The following is a 20,555-nucleotide window of genomic DNA, read 5'->3' on the forward strand; positions in this document are numbered from 1 at the left end:
CAAAAAATGGTCTCCATATAGCAGCATGGCTTTATACATAAATTTTAATATCACAGCATAATATGCCACATTCTTATTTCTTTGAGCTGAATTCCTAGTGAATGTAGCATTTTTAAGCTGATGAAATACTGAAAAACAATAGCAGTGTTCTGTTAGCTTGGCACTGCGCTTTTTTTTTTTTTTTTGTGATAAGTTCAGAAGTATTTAGTTCTTCCTCACACATACAGTCTTCTTTCCAAGGGCTGTAACCCCATTTTGTTTCCATTCATTCAATTTCAATTCCATTTTATCTGGCATTCTATTCCTTGTGGACACTGGAACAGAGAAGGCTTAAAATTTGTAACAGTTGCTAACAAAGTTCAGAAAATCAAACATATCTCCATTTCAATTCACCAGTATTTCTAAGCAAAACCATTTTCATTTACTATGTTGTCCTCTTCCTCCACCAATCAGTTGCACATACAGTTGATAAGTGTGTATACATCAGTTGCACTTTTTTTTTTAACCTGTAGCACACATGCAGTTTTTTGCCAGTGGTTATTATTAAACTATTATTTAAAAAGTAGTAACAGGTGCTATTTCTTTAGGAGGTTCATTTGTGTTTTCAGGTTAGTGAAGGCTTACCTCTACTTTCTGCATAAATAACCCAGACGGGCCAGGACTGCAAGACCGACTATTCCAAATACACTGCCAATAATAATTACTTGTTTGATAGCTGGAAAACAGAGACCAAACACAAAAAAACCATGAAGACTTTAATACACATTTCTTCTTATCTCTTTTAATGCAGTCATATGACAATTTTTGAAATTGTATAGAAAATGTATAGTGTTCATTTTTCTGCTCTCTTTGTTTGTGGAAATACCTCCCTTGGCAGGGGGATTAGACTAAATGATGTCCAGAGGTTCCTTCCAACCCTTTACCTTTTCAGATTTTCTGAAGCTGGTAAAGATTAGGAACTCACAGAATTCCTACATTTGACTGTTAGGGCAGGTGGCTGCAAAAGCCTTGTAACACAAAGGGTAGCTGGTGGTTAATATCTAGTCAATATTGTGAATGTGCAGTGTTGATGCAGAGCTATCAATCCCAACAACTGAAATGGTTTTCAATCCTTTTTCCATATGGTTTGATCACTTCAAATATTACCCCTGTTTTGGCATTAAATTTTGAAACTACCTTTGCTGCTTAATAATCTACATAAAAGAGAAGTGACTGCTCTGGTGTGAGTACATTGAACTGCATTAGAGAGTTTGAACACACTAAAACATGAAAAGTGTCAACTTGATTCTGTGACTGCCTAACAAGGACACCTGAAAGAGATATGAAACAAATTTTGAATAAAAATTATTATTTTGTTTTCTTATTCTACTAAGCAGTGGCAGATTACAATGACACATGAGAATATTTGTAAAAGTTAGGAGATACAGCATGTGGAGTGAACTGTCTGGGAGAAACAATGATTCCTGAATTTTGTGTCTGAGCCTTAATACATCAGGGCTGCATTTCTGTCAACCCTTCCTTCCATCACTTTGTCACACCTGCCCACACCACAGCCTAGCACACAGTGATGGCAGAGTGACATAACACTTCTGTGATCCTAGAACAGATTATTCAGATGCTAATTTGGTTTAAAGTGAAGTTTAAGGAAAGAAATGTGACACATAAATGTTTCATAAGCATTGGTCCATTATCCAGTAACTTCTGAACAAGGCTCAAAACCTAATGTTTGGCTTCTACATCCTTCACAGGGAGGCACCCAGTCTCTGCCAAGTGATGAGAACCCACCACTGGCTGGAGTAGTTAGTCCAGTAGGGATTTGCCTCTGTTATGAAACCTTTGTGTTTGGAAAAGCACTAATGAGATATCTGACAGATTTTCAAAATGAGCAGTATTTACACAGAGCCTGAGCCTGGAAAAGGAAATCTAAAAGTGAATAGAGGAGGGGAAAAAAAAGAGAAAAAAACCCAAAAGGCAAACAAAACTAGATTGCCCTTAATCACCTAATTATTGTCTGTCTCAAAGAGACTGTATGTACATATATTGCCACTATCTTATGATTTTTAGATGGATATTGCATCTAATTTTACTAGAATCTCCTTTTTGCTTTTGCTGGATGGCTTCTTTGTTCTTCCTCTTTGTGATATTCTGTGAAGAGAGCTTGCTGTGGTACTGGCAAGACTTGCAGTGGGATTGTAATTAGAAGCATAGCAAAATAATTATTAGCAGAGGATTTCCATGGAAACTTTAGTCCAAGGAAGCAAAACTCAAAAACAACAATATGCAGGCCCAACAACATAATTTGTATCTGAAGTTTCAAAATACCGAAATGGATTTTGTAAAATAACTGGCATTGCATTTTCTTGTTTCCACCTCTTTTCCTATTAATTTTTCCTAGTCCCCGTGCCTTTACTTGAACTATTCTCTTTGGAAAATGGAAGCATATAGCAACTAAAAACACTTGGTGATTTGCAAGACAGAGCTTGAGTCTGATGTGCCACAAAACTGCAGCAAGTGTAACAAACACAGCACTGTAAAGAAGTACACCTGTAAGCTTAGAGTAACAGAGAGCTGGGCCCTTTGCTCTTGACCAGCATGAAATAATTCATTTGAGAAAGTGTGTTTTTAATAGTTCACTCTCAAAGTAAAAATGTGACTGCTGATCACAGTGGCTAGGTCAGTGGTCACCCATTCAGGCACCCAGAAATTGGGAAGGGCTTGTCAGCATTCTCCTGGTGATAAGAAGATCTTTGTCACAGGACGTGATAAAATGGATGTTAGCAAAACAGCAGCATGCTGCTGTGTAAAGAGATAAAAAAGAAAGAAAACTGACCTCAGGAACAACAGATTTTGACAAGACTTCTTTTCTGTACTGGAGAAAAGAAGGCTTGTGGGATGGAGAATAGAGAAAATGGCTGAATAGAGAAGTAAGACAGGGAAAACTGGCATTAGATTTCAACTATGTCTTGGACCAGAGGCAGAAATGTATTTAGTGGAAAGCAAGTACTAGCTGTCCATGATATAAAAATATGAGAAGTTTAGATATAAGTGAAAGGAACTTTAAACTGTATTGCCTCTCTTCTCTATACACACCTGGGCCTGTCAATAAAATAGCCTTCTCAGACAAACACTGACATCTAGCAGAATACCTCATGGAAGAAGACTAGATATACATCCCATTATTAGGGCCTAGCAGTAAGAAAAAAAGAATGGAGAAATTTGTGTTTTATATTGTATTGATCAGTTGTTGGTATTGTCAGCATCCTGCTGCTGTGGACAGCATTGCCATACTCCAACTTCCTGAGGCTAATAAAATCCATCGATTTTGGTTCACATTGTAAATTAACTAGAACACCAAATATCATGTAGTAAGGAAGATCTTTGTTGCAATCAGAACAATAAAATTCTTTCACACCTTGTTTTTCTTCGTAATTTTTCAGGAAAGCATTGGAAAACATTGTGGGTTTTGTTTGCTCATCCACAAAGCTGCAGTATGTCCCCATCATTCTGAATGCAATCAATCACTGCATATCTTCCAGCTCCTTTCCTCTGATCTCACAGGGCTGCCTTTCTGTCCCAGCTTTTGCTAGTGTAAATGTCAGCATCTGTTTTGCTTATTGAGACTGACTGGCTCTTATCCAGTATATATGTGGTTGATGGCAGCAGTGGAAAAATATTCTTAGCTTTCAGCTTGGCAGAATGTTTTGACACTGCCTTTTTAAGATCTGGCCTTTGCAAATTTTTCTGCTGCCCAAAATCACTGCAGTTCATCTTACAAATATTACTAAGTTCAGAACTGCATTGGAAACATACAAACAATTGGTACAGGCCAGCAGAGGCTGATGAAATGTGCCAGCACGACAGGAATTTGTTGCTGATGTGAAGTGCACTTTCCACATTTCTTTGGAAGGGTCTTAGAATGGAGAATCTGTTAGTATGAATTATTTGATGAGTGCTTTTGGGAACTATTAACTCAGCATTAAAAGTGCTTCAACATGCCATCTGGCCTTGCATCACCCTGGTGCTTTGAAATATTGCCATCTTGAGGACATTTGGAGTGTATGTGATGAATGAATAAAAGGAAAGTTTGGGGCCATTTTCTGTAAATCATAGAGACAGCCTATGCTACTAAGCCATTACTAAATCAAACAATCCCAGGCTAACTGATAATCTATTAGTAGCAACACAAGAGGAATAATAAATATGTTATTTATACTAAATACTATTGCATCATTCACAATACTTTTACTGCTATAGAATAATAGCATTATGTTTTGAGATAACATTATCTTTTAGAAAAAAAAATGAAAGTGTTCAACAAGTGTGGGCTTGTTGAACCCCAATCACAGAATCACAGAACAGTTGAGGTGGGATGGGGCCTCAGGAGGTAATTTTGTCCAACTTCTCTGTTCAAGCAGGACCACCCAGAGTGAGTTGCCCAGGACCATGACCCAATATCTTTTGAGTATCTCCAGGGAGGGAGATTCTGTAACTCCTCTGGGCAAGCTGTGCCAGTGCTCCATCATAATCACAGTAAAAAAGGGGTTTCTGATATTCAGAGGATGTTCTGTGTTTCAGAGCATGCCTGTGGCCTCTGTTCTTGTCCCTGGGAACCACAGAGAAAAGCCTGGTTCCATCCTCTTTTCACCCACCCTTCAGGTACCTGTACCCATTGATAGAATAAAAACTTTCAAACCCTCCACCAAAATGCACAAAAACACCATAAGCCACCTGTTAATAGCCCTTCTAGAAATTCAGACATCTAATGTCCAATGTTTTACCAAGTAAGAAAAGTTGCTTCTGTCAAGGGCCACCATGGTCTCCTGAGATTGCCTTGTCCTTGTTAATGAATATTTAGTGACAACATGTGATATCTAAAAGGCAACAGACCTGTTACTGGCCTGCACTGGGGTGTGTCTCCTGACCAGGCTCCTGACACTTGGCAAGTTCTTTCCTGTGACCCCGTGAGTTCATAGCCCACATTGCAGGTGAAATTGATGGTTGAGCCCAGCAGGTAGTTAGTGTCATTCTTTTTTCCATTGGTTGGATGCTCCAGCCAGCCACAAGAGATCACTAATGAAAGAAACGTATCTGGTTAGAGTATTTAGGATTTGGACCAGCAAATCTCCATTACAATGATTCAAACAGCATTTTAATGGCGACTCATGGAAAACCAAAGATTTTTAGGCTATCTGAAAGACAATACTTCCTGCTGCTTTTAAAAATTATTTTGAAGTCCAAGGAAAACAGCGTAATGCATGTGAAATTAAGTTAAACTTTCTATACTGTGGTGTTACAGTGCAAGAAATTGAAAGAAATTTGAGTTTGCCTAAGTATTCTATCTGTACAGAGTTTTCCTGGTACAAGGATGGTTCCCCACAATCAGATTCTTTATAGTTAAGCAAAGTCTCCTCAGTGTTAACTCTTTAGATGCCCTGTAGAAATAATGGTAGTGATGCTCCCTATGGGCTGTTCACTTAAGGTTTGGACTTGATGATCCCTTCCAACTCAGAATATCCTGTTATTCTGTAATGATGTTTTGTGGAATGTTGTATCACCTGGCTTTAGATGTTCTACCAGCAGCTTGTGATTCTGGTGGGAAAGTCTTGTGGAACTTCCCACTTGAGGGCTTCTTGTTGTCAGGACATCAAATCTGCAGAATGTGTCTGAGCCACAGAGCGAGAGCATCTCTTTTACCAGGGAATCAGCAGGGTCTTCGTAAGGGGTGAACACAGGCAGAAAGGAAGCATTGTGCTTTTCCCCATGAACGAAACTGTTCAGTAAGAACTCTGTGTCATAAGTAAAGAGAGAAGTTCCATTTTCTATAGCCCCTTGGGAGACAGAGAGAGATTCATATGTAACATTGCCAGCATAGACCACGTTCTGCTACTAATCCAAGTATTTATCTACAGAAATGTAGCTAGAGCTGGAAGATATATAGGAAGCATCCTTCCAGCTCAAGATTATTTTCCTTTTCATATGCATCTTAAGTTAGCACCAAAGCTGGTGGTCATTTAACCTGCTGTTTGACCATTTTCTTAAAATTAGAGCCAAATAAATATGTAGCCATGATTTTCCATAAAGATGGTTTTATGTGCCTCCTAGAAAAATGGTGACAAACAGAGCTGCCTAAAGCAACCATTACAAGCATGACAGATCCTGAGACTGTGCCCTAAATTCATCATGTCTGCCATGGTTCTGCTCTTTTTTTTTCACTCTGCTCTATCAGAAACTTCCTGAGGCTGAAGCAATGAGACTTTTCAGTATAACCTGAACCCTGGAGTATGGCTACACTGTGCTCAAAACAGAGATCAACTGGTAGCCAGAGAGTATTTTGCATTATGTTTCTGGCCGATCTCCTAACCTGATGTCAGAAGGAATGCTGACCAATCTAATGCTGCAGATTAGACAGAGTGGCTTAATCACTCATTAAATGATAGAAGCCTTTCTATTACACACATCCCCCCACACCCTCTTCTTTAAAGGGACAATTACTAAATTCTGATTTAATAAATATTTTTTTTAATTATCAGCATGGCATGTGATGAAAACATTGCTAATGTTCTAGGAAAAGGTAGCTGGCCCTGGCTTTTGCTGTACCTCTGTAACACTGTAGTCTGCTGATGCTGTGTTCAGCTGGCCATAGTAGGTGGTATTCTGAAAGTGTAAACTGTGAAATTCAAGGTCTGGCTCTCGATGGAACAAAGTGCTGAACACTCCATCGTGGTTCTGTTTTCACTCCCCACGTGGGTAGAGGAGGGCATATTTCTCTTATTCCATTCTCTTCCCCCAGTATGGTTGCTTGACACAGACTTAATTTCCTAGCCCTTAAATCATGAGCTGTTTGGAATTTATAAAGAAAATGTAATAATAGACCAGAGAAATTACTTACAGCTAGCTCCAAACTCAAACACCTGCTGGGGACTTGCATGAACTGACATGGTGGTTTTATTCTTGAAGGTGTAGTCATCCTCTGGATTGCCATTCATTACCCCAAAGAGACCCCTTGTGTGATTGATAAACTTCTCTGGGAGCAGAACTGTCAGGGTCAGAAATCCTCCACTTTCCCTTATTTCCACTCCAGACCCAGAAGAGAACATCACTGTGATGTTCTGGTCAGGTGTAGAATAGAGAAAGAGACCTATAACAATAGAGGAAGAGGACAAAATAACTAATTAATCACAGTGAAAAAATGGTTGTGTTTCAGCATCAGTTAAAATAATCAGTTTTCATAACAATAACCATTTTCCATACAGCTTTTCCTCACTTCCACACTGAGAAGCATTTAAAGGGAAGCCACACCTTCACACTACAATTCTTGATAAAATGGCTACTAGAGAGTGGTAGCAAAGAAAGGTCCACTGTTGACAGAAGATGCCTCCTGCCAGTGTCCCAGACCAGAAGCTTAAAGATATGAGATGTCTACATCAGAGAGTGGCTGTGAACTGGAAGCACCACTCTCAGTGCTCAGTTCTCCTCTCCTTGTCCCTTGTCTTGTCATCACCTCCCTAATTTGGCTTCTTCTCCAGACCCCCTTAATGTCCCTTCCATTTTTTTTCCTCCCTGCATCTCTGCTTCTGCAGCTCCTTGTCGGTGGAGCCCTCCACCTGCTCCTTGTCAGCCATGTGAGGAATACTAATTGCTAGCCACAGAAATTTTCCTCTACTGAATAGGGGGATTACTGTTAAAATTAAAGTGATGTATGATGAGTATTTGTCAAATTATCATAAAGACATATTAAATAATCACGGCCATTTTGAATAAAAAGTCAACTTTTAATAGTCTTTTTGGCAGAAAAATAGAGGAATAATATCTGACCTATTGAGAGCTCCCAGTAGGTAAATGTAAAATTCAGTTATATTTTAGTATATATTTTATTTATATTTCACTATATTTCATTTTATTTGATAGGCTTAATTGCATTAAATGCAGCAAGCTCAAAGCAGAATTTAGAGGCCAGAGTTTTTAATTCCATTCACTGTCCACAGGATGAGAAGGAAAACCAGTGCTCTACAAATGAGTGAAAGAGGACATAGAAAACACAGACATTACAGGCTCCTATTAAAACACTTCACAAAAGGATACTGAAAAGAAAGTTGAAATTCATGCACCTAGAGATGCCTTTAACTGTCCATGGGCTCCATCAGAATAGAATAGCTTACAAGGCTGACATGTGTAACTAACCTTTCAAGTCCATCCAAGTTTGTTCAGAGAAGCTGAGAACCCTCTGGTTCAAGAGGACCTCCAGATTCAAATCCTCAGAGTAGCGCACTTCAATCACATCAGAGTTGTTCTCCTGCATGGCCACTGCAGAAAAGCCTGTCCCCTGAGCCCAAGTTCCTTTGAAACAAAAAAACCCCAACAATGGTGTCAAAGTTCATCAGCTGGCCGCTGTGTCTATTGACTGATTTCGAGAACTGGCCTTGTGTTTCCTCATTGATGACAATGGGCATGGAGAGAAATAAGAAATTTTGGAGCTATTAAACACAGTAGAAAATCTTACACTTCCAATACTCACACCCAATAAAACCAGAAATTAAACTTTGATTGGGAAGTTCTTCCTGAAGATGTTGTCTGCTTTCTGATTCTCTTCAGAATGGTGGCCACTCACAAATGGCCAAAAACGAAGATTAGAGGTGACAGGAGGATTACTGCTAAGTGCAAATCAAGCAAGCTCAGAGCTCAGAAGCTCTGCTTCCTCTCTCACTGACTTACCATTGGACAAGTGTGCCTGCTGTGTCCTCCCTTGCACTCTCAGGGATGTGAGATCAGACTCTACCAATGTGTATTCTCCTAGGCCATTGAAGGTGAAGTTCAGACCATCAAATGTAAGGAAATGAGGATCCCCAAAAGCAGAAGCTATTTTTAAAAGTAAAAAGAGAGCAAAAATCACAATCTGTTACTCTTCAAGTTCATGAGAAAGGAAAGAGGCTAGAAGTCTGTGTCACATGCAATATATGGGGAGATTTGGACATGAATATGGGGCTATTGACTTATCTTTGCATCCACATCCTTTGCATCCTTATCCCCTTTTGCATTTCCAACTTCCATGTAAATTGCTCCAAATTGCTTCTAATTTATCTTCTTTTGTATGCTTTAATCTGTATAGTAACTAATACAATGCACCTTGCCATCAAGTTTTAAAGTTGTATTTTCACAAATTCGTATCAAACTCTGTTTCTGCCAATGCTTTTGATGGAGTTTCTTTAAGCAGTGAAACCACTCATTCATGACCCCTAACTACCTAATGCAATGCCCTCTACAGTTTTCTCCTTTTTTCCTGATGCAAACTGCTCCCTCTTTTCACTTCTTTTTGGGAGGCCAAGTCCTGCTGGACACACCAGCATCTCAGCATCATAGAAAGCAAAATAGGTGGTAGCAACAGAGGTATGGCAAAACTTGTTAAGTTAAAAAAAACTTGAGTTAAAAGCAAGTGGGAGCGAAACAGACACACTGTAAATTGTAAAACTTTCTTATTTGATATGAATATTTCTCATCATGATAGCTTTTCTAGCTACTTCCTAGCTGTCATTAACCAGCTTAATTAATAACATTAATTTTGTAAGTGATAGATCAATAGAAACCTTCCATGGAATTTTTCCACAGGACATTGTACCCTCACCATTGTCAACTCATATATGCACCTATATACAAATATTCTAAAAGCCAACACTGTATCAAAAATCTACACTCCACAGGGAAATTTTGAAGCCCTTACCAGCTCGGGGCGGGCGGTACGTCCTGCAGTCACTAGAGGGCCGCCTTTTCATATAGAAATCACAATTATCAGACCACAGGCAGCAGTAATAGAAGCTGATAACATCGTAAAGCCAGTGGGAAAAGCCAGGTATCCGGGGAGGCTTCAAGAAAGGTGCTGAACCCCAGTCGTGTCCTCGATCAGGTGTGCTGCCTCCGGTGGAGTCGTGTGTGAGGATTTGGGTTCCCGTGGAGTCATAGCAGCACTGCTGGCCAGCCCCATACTGGGGACTGATGGAGAAAAGCAGCAAGAAAATCATCAGTTAGTTCTGTGGTGTGCATTTTAATTTAGGGGTTACTGAATGCCTTTTTATGGATACAGCCAAATATTTTGTTTGCCAAGCTTTATCTGATGTTCAGTTAGACTTCACCCCTGACTTCTGTGATGCTGCTGTCTCTGAGGTGAAAGGATTAATCAAAAAAATGCAGTTTAAATTTCTTTTTTTACCTGGCTTGAATGGCTCTTACACAATGCACAGCACCAGGATGATAAGTACACACACTCCCCTTTTCAATGTCGCAGCCATAATCTGTCTGAAAAAGATGAATGTTCACACTTAATGGGGTTCTTTCCTCATTGTCCTTTCTGTTCTTATATTCTGTTCCCATCCTTTGTATCCAACATACGTGTAAAGCTGACATGAACCAGTTGAGGTTGTGTCTTGAATAGCATGGAATGATAGCAAAAACGGTGAATTTAATACTTAAGTGTTTGGAGCAACATGCCTGACCTGAACATTTTGCAGTCTGTTACAACAGACCTTGAAGAACAAATCCAGCCAGATGGGGATTCAACTGTAAGTGTACAACAAATACAGACACAACAGAGTAAATGTTTATCTTATGTTCTTAGACAGAGGCAGTAGATCTATTTTTTATCTTCACAAGCTTTTAACTGTAAACATCATGTTTGAGCTTCATAACTAGAATAGTAACAAGGTTTACCTAACTTTTTTTTTTTTTTTTTTTTTTTTAGTGGATAAACACATGCCACCATTTGGTATCATAAATAGGAGAGGAAGTTGCTCTCATATGGTCGTCAGATCAGCAGTGTAAGTGAAAGTGTAGACTGAATGGCAATTGACTTCTTAGCTCTTGTCAGTTCCTTGATACCAGTGAAGCTGAGAAGGAGGAAGGAAGCAGGATAAAGGAAATAATGGATTACAGCTCTGGGCTTGAGCTTTGAAGTACAAGGCAGAAAAGTTTGCAGCAATGTATGATAAACTAGGCTGAAATAGTTTGTTACAGCATGGGATATCACCTTCAAACACAGACTGTCATCTTGTAGGATCTCAAAGAAGTCAGCCCTGCTTCCAGCTCCACAGAGTGTTCCAGCTACCACTGGAACTACTGTTTCAATTCCCTGTTTGAATGTAATTTCCATCTCCTATCCTATAGGTACTTTTATTCATGCTACCTAGATAAGCTGTATTTACCTCTGTCTTTTGATAGGCTACTTGGGCAAATCTAAATATATCTTAATTTCCTTGTAATCACATTTAGAGAGGGAACAGGGATGTGTGTGGAGTTTGGCACTCCTTAAGCTTCTACCTAGAATTGTAATAAGCCAGTGGTGTCAATTAATAACTTACATGGAACCTGCCAGTGTCAGCTCTTGCCTGTGCCAAGGTGCAAGGGCAGTCTATAATTTCTTCCAAGAAGTTTGGAAGCAACTCTTCCTTTCTGTCCCATTCAATACATTTTGCAGTTGCCCATGCATTTGGGTCATTTCTGAAGTCTTTCTCAAGGTGCCAAGCCAAAGCATGCTCTGAGCTCCAGATTGATAGAATGTTGCTGGAAAAAAAAAAAAAAAAAGAAACAAAAAATAGATCTGATAGTTGAACAAACACTATTTTGACAGCACTGTGGCTCAGTTGTTAATTATAATTAAAAAGCATCTTTTGACTTTCAAGTTATTTCATTGCAAAGCCCACTGTTTGTTTTTTTTTCCTTCAAAAAGTTATGGCAAATCAAAATTTTCCAAGTTCAGGAGGTGACAGGACAGCATGCAGCAAGTATGCAATAATCAGAATACATTTTTTTAATCATGATTCTGGCTTACATGGATCCTTTTAGAGGCAGGCTTTCTATTCACGCCTTTTGACACTCTAATTTAATTTAGGTCAGAATGAAGAATATCTGGATTCTTTAACAAAACAACTGCACCCCAGTAAAACCAGGACTAATGACTAGAGAAACTATTCCGAATCCTTGAAATGTTCCAAAGCCACTCTGCTTTTCCCCCATGAAAAAAATATCATATACAAAGTGTAATAAAAAGAAGGAGAAAGAAGCTAGAAGGAGAAAAGGCTATCATTCTCTGGATAGCAGCTCCTAAATGCTAAAACAGGTTCTGACATATTAGCAATATGTTGTAACACTGAAGAGGTGGCATTTATAGACTCTATACCATCTACATCAAATCTGCAGATGTGGAAGAATTTTGAAAAAATATCCATGGAGCACTTAGGTAGTTTACCAAATATCATGGGGAAATATGCAATGAAATAAAAGGAAATGGCCATAAAATTTGAAGGAATGCAAAATGCATAGAAAATATAAGAGGAAGGCCTGTGGCTACAGTGACTGAAGCTCCACAATTAGGAACTCCTCCACAGCTGTGAGAAAACAAAAGAATCAGCAGATCCTAGTCTGGTGAGAGTATGGCTTTGGATGGAGTAATTTTCTTCACTGCAGCCACGTTTTAGATTTGTGACCAAAACAGTGCTGATAACACAGCAGTGTTTTAGCTCCTGCTGAGCAGTGCTGGCACGGTGTCAAGGTCTTCTCTGTTTCTCATGCTGGCCCCCAGGGAGAAGGCCAGGAGGGAGCACCGCCGTGACAGCCAACCCAAAGTGACCAAAGAGATATTCCATGACCATCAATAAAACTGCAGGGGTGTTTTTCCAAAGCAGCCCTTACTGGGTGACTAACTGTGCATCAGTCTGCTTGTGGCAGACATTGTGGCTCTTCCCCCACGCTCCTCTTTACTTAGTAAACTGTCTTTATGTTGACCCATGGGTTTTTCTCACTTTTAACCTTCCAGTTTTCTCCCCATTTTTTCATGTTAAATGGAGCCTGAGTTCCAGTTTTCAATGCCAAAAGGAGACAACAGCTTATAAGGTTGCTATTATTATTATTATTATTATTATTATTATTATTATTACTACTACTACTACTACTACTACTACTACTACTACTACTACTACTACTACTGTATGTTGTGATGCACTTGCCTCTGCCCGTCAAAATAGTTGCTGGGTGTAATTCTCAAAATTCCAAAGTGCCATGCACTGTAATTTCCTTCGGTGGGTACAGGAATGAAAGAATATTTCCCTGTATTGGGTATTTCTCTTGCCAAAGTGTAAAGGTATTTCCATTCAGCCATCCAGTTTTCTGAGTAACTGTCACCTGTCAGATAGAGGAAGAAAATGGTTTTGGATGCTGGAAAAGAACAGTTGCCACAAGATTGAAATTAGATGTCTCCACCCATACGTACATGCCGAGGAAAAGCTGACATTATTGTCATCAGTTATTTATACTTGCAGGTCTCTTCCTGAGGCCTCGGTGAAAGCGATCCCAGCTGTGCAGAGCTCTGCACATAAGTTATGTGTGTGATAAATGCTTGTGCACAGGTAGCAAAAGGGACACTTTACCTGTTTCCTGGTATCCCCAGACTTCTACGTTGACGTGGGTTGCTGTGAGTGTCTGGTGTGTCCAGGTCAGAGTTAAGTTTCCACCAGTGCTGGGGGTGCCATAGTATTGCCATTTTGTCTCATTTACCAATGTGCATTTCTCTTCATCTGAAACTTTGCTGTGATGTACTGCATTGCAGAGCAGAAAAAGAGGGCTAATGACATTTTGGCTTTGCATAATCCTGAAAAAGTGCTACTATATTATTTAAGGTTTAGCAGTATTTCCCCTGGTTATGTTTTACACAGCACAGGATGCATGACATGGAAAGAATAACCTGAAGCTGAGAGAATGTAACCCTTACTAATATTTGCAGTCCTTAGATTGTAACACCACAATGCAATTATTTGAAGAGAAGACAAAAAGGGATAAAAGTAGGGACAAAGTGAGAATTGTTTTGGTCAACCCCATTTTTAAGCAGGACTTTTTATCAGTTAATGTTGCTGTTGCTACTCAATTGCTGTGAAAGTTCATCTCTCAAAAGATAAATTAATATGAGACCAGGAAGATTTTATCTTCTGAGGGCTTAAGGAAGAATAAAACTGGTCAAAAGGAAAAGACATATAATCTTGCATGCATGGAGGAAGAATATAGGAAGAAGAGGGATGCAGTAGATTTAAGTAACCTGATAACCAAGTTCCAGAGTAAGGAAACGTTAACCCATTATTTGTAGAAACTTCAAAAGGGATGAAACCAGTCTCATAAAGCAATGGGGAGATGCAGTGGGCTTTTCCATCATTGTCAACATAGCCACTGGTTATGATTTGCTGCTTGAACCTGTAGATGTTGAAAACTCTTTTCAGTGTCATCATAGATAGAAGGAAAATTCTGAATGTGTTTCAACAGGCAACCTTGTGTCATGTGTGGATCATTTCTAGTCTGGGGCTGTTTTGCTTGTAGCAGGGAATATAAACTGAAAAAATCTGCTCATTACATCAGTGTGAATTCTGCTGTGAACTGCACAAATATACAGCAATCCACAAACCTTCAATTTACTATTTAATTACTGGGGGAGGGAGACATGATAAATTAGCAACAAAGGGGCAACAGGAAGAGGAAGATAATGTTATAGCATTAGCAGGATTGCAGGGTGGCTAACACTGACCATGATGCACAGTTATTGCAAATTTCTGATTTTTTTTTTTTTTTTTCCTGTTAAGGCCTGTGAAAGCAGCGAAAGCAATTTCACACTGTTCCAGAATTTCTGTTGCAAAGGTTAACTCAGAATGCATTGCTTGTTATTTAACCATTTGATTCCAGTTAGGGCTCTTGCCCAGTGTCCTGGGGTATAACCCCACCTGGGACCCTTCAAGACTGATATATGGGGAGTACATATCTACTCCAGGTAGCAGAGGGAGCTGGGGCCTGCCAGGAAATAGTTCCTTTGTTTGTCTGCACTGAAATTTGCCCTGGCTAACTTTGTGTTCTGCAGAATAAATGCCTTGGTCAAAGGCTTTCCAAATAAAGAACGGAAAACCATTTCAGGTACTGCTACCTAGATGGGAAGGACTCCAAAATCTCACTCAGAACCTTCTGTGGAAATAATAGCACACCACCAGGGTCATCAAAATTCAGTGCACTGTATGTATGGCAGGTGCCATGTGTACCTCAGTGTGATACAGCCTGACACACTTAATGTTTTAATATGTTAAGGGAAGAATGAGCAGCCAAAGGAATATAAAATCATGGCCCACCTGCATTTTAGGACAGAAGAGGCCTTAAAAGCTGTGTAGTTAATCAAAAAGTCTTTGCCTCCCATAAGAGATCCTGAGTACGGAGAAATTTGAAGACAAAATTCTTTATAATCAGGACAGCATATCCCCAGGGACTGGCACGTCACCTGGCAAGAACAGGTACCAAGCAGCTCCCCACATCGGTCTGCGCAAGAGTCTTGAGCCCCTTGTTAAAGAAAGAAAAAAGAGGCAGGAAAGTTATTGAACTCCTCTAGATGTTCTCTGAAGCACAAGTACATCATCCAAAGGAGTGCTGTAAGTAAATACTTACTTAAATACTGGTTATGTTAGTTTAGGAACCTATTTAGGTGAAGGTTGTAATTACCTGCATATTAAGGTTGCTCCAGTTTGAATAGCAAAATACACTTATTTACCTCCCAGCCACTACATCATTTCATGAATTCCATGGGTATTTTTACATGTAATAGACAGATAAATCTCTGAAGCAGGCCCTCAGTGAACATCATTAATTACATTTCTTTTTGAGAATAAGTCTTAAACACACCAGGACAGGGGCCCCCCACCGTCAACCCTGCGTGGGAATCAGTAAGAATGGAAAGCCAGTGCTCTTGGAAAGTTAACAACAGCAATGAAATGGGTTCCAACACAAGTTTATTAAGAGCTACTGAAATGTCTTTGTTTTGTGCATTTCATTTGAGTCTGGCCTTAACAAGGCAGGTTATGAGCCCTGGGTACACAGAGAGGTGAGTGGGCTCTTGGCTTACAGACTGTAAGTAATTAGTGGATATCACATGGAAAACTACTCAACAAATAAAACAGTGAGAAGAAGACAGACATTACAGTAACACTGTCAAGAATGGCTGGATTTCACAAACAGTTAAAGGGGAGTTAAGTGAGATGGACAAGCTGCACAGACAGCTGGGATCACTGAAAAACCTTTTGGGAAGTGGAATCTTGCAAGGATAACACTGCCTGGGAACTATATCAAGAATACCATACAGTTCTGAGATGATCTAGGTAAGCCAGAAATTCTAAACTTGGACATGGATCTTTTAAAATTGGAACCAATTATGAATAATGGGAAGTGAAAAAGTTTTTCTCTGTCTTTAAATTTATTTACTGCATTCTCCAGATTGTCTGTTTACTTACAGAAGAGATCCACTGACCTGCTGGAAATTATAGAGGAAGGGATTGAAAATGACACCATGCAGGTAAAGCTGGCCTGTGTGCCTTTGTTTTAGCTTGTAAAGATGGTATCAGCAATTTCTTACCAAGCTATTCTGAAGTAGAGAAGTCAAACAAGTTTGCAGTTAAAAGCAGCAAAATGTTTGAAAATCACTCACCTGCATTCCAAAGAGCAGTGAGGGTGGAGAGAATCAAGAAAGAAACATCTAAGCCAATGAATTTCATATTTTATCCAGATGATCCAGGGTGGTTGATTGTGGTAGTCTGTGCTGGTCTGGGAAAAGCCTTTAATGGAAATAGGTGTCCAGAAATAAACAAGATTCTTGCTGTTCAAAGGTTTGTTGTAAATTACTGAGGCAAAACAAATTGAATGAAATACTCCATTTCAGAGGTCATTTCCAGTCCAGGATAAGATAGAAGGGGATAGTCACTGCAGCTCCTTCACATTAATAGCCAAGTTTTTCTGAGGGGGAGGGGGGTAGATGTTTATTGTTTTACAAGCATTTCTGCTTCAAAGTTCAAGGCCATGGGGTCATTGGCACAAGTTCTATGCTTTAATTTTGCTGGAGGAACTAAAACCTGTTATCACATAGAAGAATGATAAAGAATACATGCTGACAGTACAGTTTTGATCAGAAGATAATGAGATATTGAGAAAGCATGTTTACTGCACTGTATTTGACAGCATGAGGGTTGATTTAAGTGAACGTAGACCCCTCCTTTCCCCTCATTTTAAGGGGGTAGATTGAAGGAAACTCACCCCTTTTCATCATTTAAATCAGGGCTTAAATCAGGGGGTTCCCCTCCATTTCAGAGCACTTCTACCCGTTCCCCAGCACCACGTGTCTTGTGTGGGAGCAATCCTTAGATACATGCAATTTTGGAGGTGGAATCGAAATTCTGACAATAGGATCCAGAAAGAAAATTACAGCTCTTTTCCATAGGAAGGAAAACCCCCCAGTGTTTCAGGTGCAGGTAGGCGACAGGTTGTCCTGGGGAGGTCGAGGTCCCCGAGTGCTCTCTGTCCTGGCAGCTTTTGTTTGGGAGCAATCTTCGGATGTATTGAATTCTGTGGAATCTGAGCGAGGGGCACAGGCGCAGTGACTGGAATGACTCGCTGGTGGCACCTGGTGACTTGGAGCGCTACTGCAAATCTGAAATGATCCCATGTGCAGAGTTTGCAAGGGATATTCGTGCTCAGTAACTGCAAACCATCACAAGTGCATAGGAACAAGAAACTGCAGGCTGGAGCTGGGCTCTGAAAGCAAGGAAGCTGAAACTGTTTCTTTGGATAAACCCCTATGTAGAAATTCCATTTTTGTCTCATGACTCTGGGTCTGTGGGACTGAATCTTTGCAGTCAAGAGACAACAGAGTTGATAGTAACACTTAAACCTCTCAAATGTTGTTATCTCTCAGAGAACTGGGCCAGCACCGGGCTACTCCCATGTTCCTGGAGTGTTTTGGGGAGGGGTAAGATGATGTCCCACTTCTGTCTGGAAAAAATGGTAAGAAAATAAAAAGTAATTTCCTTTTCCTCTCTCTGACCCATAACTGAAGCAGTTCTTTAGGACAACATGGATATCCCTGCTGTGCCTCAGTTTGGGTGAAATAGTTATACAGTTTATAAGTATTTCCTTTCCCTGCTTCTCAGTCCTTCACTGCAAAGAGAGCAGATTTACTCCATCCTTTGTTCCCAGCAACACCTTTCCAGCCCAAATACCACTGCTCATAGGCACAAGCTAAACGGACCTAAGGCATTGTTTTGATCATTGCCTGGAATTCCCAGCTCCATATTCCCTGGATTGCTCAAGCAAGCACTCACAGCAGTCTCACCTCAGCCCAGAGACTGTCCTCAGACCAAGCCCAGCACCAGTGGTGGTGGTTCAGATGGGGAAGATGTAGGAGCAGCAACGTTGGGGCCCTGCCAGAATAGCCTTGGCGTGGATTTTCCAGTGCCAGTGCTCATGGAGTTCTAGGCTCTCAGACTCTCTCAAGCCTAAACCTAGCCCCAACCCTCACAAAAAGGAATGCCTTGTGTAGGCTGTTGAGTCCTCTACTGGAAGAGAGGGAGCAGCTCATTAGGAATGCACTTCCTTTGTCTCTCTTGGCTCTGGAACGCTTTCATTATCATGCACAAACCAGGATAAACAAATCTTTCTCTCATGAGATTAGAAACCCTCTAAGCAAAATCTGTTCTCGGGCAAGTAGAGCTTTGCAGGACCCATGCTAATCCTGCCCTACAAAGCACATTCCAAATATTTGGCACCTCCTGCCAATTTATAGGAATGAAGGAAGTCATGTCCCTACTGGCCCTCACCTCCTTCGGGGGTATAGATGGGCTTTACCTCTTAAAGCTCTTTGCCCAGTGAGCCTGCCAGGGAAGCAAGCTCATGGCTGCCCTTGGAACCTGTCTCTAAATAGTTTCATTCTGGCAGGATGATGTAGTGGAGCCTGGCTGTTATTCCTACCCCCTGGGTCACACAAGGTAGCAGTGACGTGATGGAAGAACTTGGGCTCTGTCACGGCAACTCATCTGTCACTGCCCCGCTGAGATCTGCAGCAGAACTGGTGTCACTCTGCTTGGGGGATGGTCCCAGTCCTGCTCCACTGCCCACAGCAGGAGCTGTTTCTTGTTAGCAAAGTGAAATGCCTTTTTCCACACTGCCAAAGCCCATCTGTCTATTTATTTGCTGTTGTCCACCCTGCTGGGAGCTGGTACAGGTGTCCTTCCCTCCTTCCCTCCATGTTACTGCAAACACGGAGCTTTGCGTTTTGCCCTCTCCTACCAGAGCCTTTGGCATGGGCAGGATGAGGTGGCTGCAGTTGTGTGACCTCTGCAGATCCTTGGCAAAGCCATTTGGGTAATGTCTCTCCTTCCATGAGGATCTGAAGACTGATACAGGCTGACTTGGGAAGTGCTTGTCAAGAGATGCTGATCCTTCATCAATTCCTGTTTTCTTTGGTCCCTATAGGAGGCTGCCAAGAAAAATGGGCTTGACCAACACCTGAAGGGGCTGCTTTACCAGTTCTGAAGAAGTATCCCCTCTGCTTTGCTCCCAAAGCATGGGAAGGGCTCTAATGCTATCCTGAGCCTCTCAAACACAAGTGTTGAGTTTTTATTTCCATTCTGCCCCCCACTTGCTTGTCTGTGTCTCTGTGGGTGAACAAGCAAAGAGCTGCCAGCAGACTGCACTGACAGGCAGAGCTGAGTGCGCTCCTGCCCACGCTATCTCAGGTTTGTTTGGGCTGGGCCAGGCAGGTGTGCCCAGGGGAGCTCTGGAGCTTTACCTGAGTGGCAGATTGCAGAGCGAAAGTGTTGCATTGTTCTCTGCCTGCAGTCACCTTGCCTGAACCCATCTCTGGAGCACACTGGCACAGAGGGATGTGAAGACCTATTGTAAATGTTAAGGAATAATTCTAACATGGATCAGGAATAACCAACATAGTACTGAACTTCTGAAGACAGATATTTTGGGTGTTTCCAACACTGCAGAAGAACAGTTTGTGCAGCTGCTGTGTCTGGTTGAGCCCATTGCTATGGCTGAGCAGCAAAGAGAGTGTTGCTATCGGACTTTTTCCTTCACTTCTTGCTTCTTGAAGCCATTATTGCAGAGCAGATTCACTTTTTTTTTTAATCTCAGAAGGAAGGCCTAAATGCAATAGTTAGTATTGTTTAGTATTTGGCAAACCATGCTGGATTAGGGCTGGGTGAACAGTAGGAGAAATGCTAGAAGTTAATTCTGATCTTGCCTTTTTATGGATTGCAAGTTATGTCAATAGGGACTTGTATTCCAAACTGGAGACAAGCAGCCCCTTGTGACTGCTGGTGAAATCCAGCACCAGGAGGGAAAATGGAGCATCAGACAGCTGGGGAGACAGTGCCTTCACAGGAGCTCCTCAACTCAGTCCTGGTGCAAACTGGTCCCTGGTCACAAACCTCTGTGGTGCGTGTTTGACTCAAGGCCTGTTTTCTGAATCCTTTCCTCAGCGCTCCCAGGCTTTCCTCCTTGGGCAATGAGCCAAGGAATCAGGTATATCAACCAACAGACTGTTTGTTTTTCCACGGGCTGTGTAAATTGTGCTGGTGTTATCAGTGAAACCAGGTCTGCTCATGGCCTCCTGCTCTGCGGGCGGTGGAGGGCTCTGATCTCCTGCTCCTGTGCTTTTTGAGGGTGGGACAACGCTTTGCATGAGTCTCCAGAGCACCAAACACAAGGTGAGCAGTTTG

At 41.0% G+C, this 20,555-nt stretch overlaps 1 protein-coding gene across 1 annotated transcript; it reads right to left on the bottom strand.

Moving 5' to 3' along the window:
- SUSD2 (sushi domain containing 2) lies at window positions 1–16,731 on the bottom strand. The gene is made up of 15 exons (XM_058851208.1): window positions 16,484–16,731; window positions 15,141–15,345; window positions 14,072–14,223; window positions 13,410–13,577; window positions 12,990–13,164; window positions 11,346–11,547; window positions 10,202–10,287; window positions 9,716–9,984; window positions 8,713–8,856; window positions 8,182–8,337; window positions 6,890–7,138; window positions 5,556–5,828; window positions 4,888–5,070; window positions 625–715; window positions 1–314 (listed from the first exon to the last, which is right to left on the bottom strand). Exons 1-14 carry the CDS (start codon window positions 16,548–16,550, stop codon window positions 627–629), a joined length of 2,418 nt encoding a protein of 805 aa, XP_058707191.1. The 5' UTR covers window positions 16,551–16,731; the 3' UTR covers window positions 1–314; window positions 625–626.
- Between the last annotated feature and the right edge of the window lie 3,824 nt (window positions 16,732–20,555).

The sequence above is a fragment of the Poecile atricapillus genome, chromosome 16 (assembly GCF_030490865.1).
Source record: "Poecile atricapillus isolate bPoeAtr1 chromosome 16, bPoeAtr1.hap1, whole genome shotgun sequence".
Lineage (NCBI taxonomy): Eukaryota > Metazoa > Chordata > Aves > Passeriformes > Paridae > Poecile > Poecile atricapillus.

Bases quoted from the DNA above. Each gene is read 5' to 3' on its own strand.
- SUSD2 (XM_058851208.1), bottom strand. From the start codon at position 16,550: ATGAAATTCATTGGCTTAGATGTTTCTTTCTTGATTCTCTCCACCCTC. The intron at 8,338-8,712 runs GTAAGTCAGTGA...TTTGTTTCAAAG, and splicing joins GCAGGCACACTTGTCCAATG to GAACTTGGGCTCAGGGGACA. The intron at 5,829-6,889 runs GTAAGTAATTTC...CTGTCTCCCAAG, and splicing joins GTTTGAGTTTGGAGCTAGCT to GGGCTATAGAAAATGGAACT.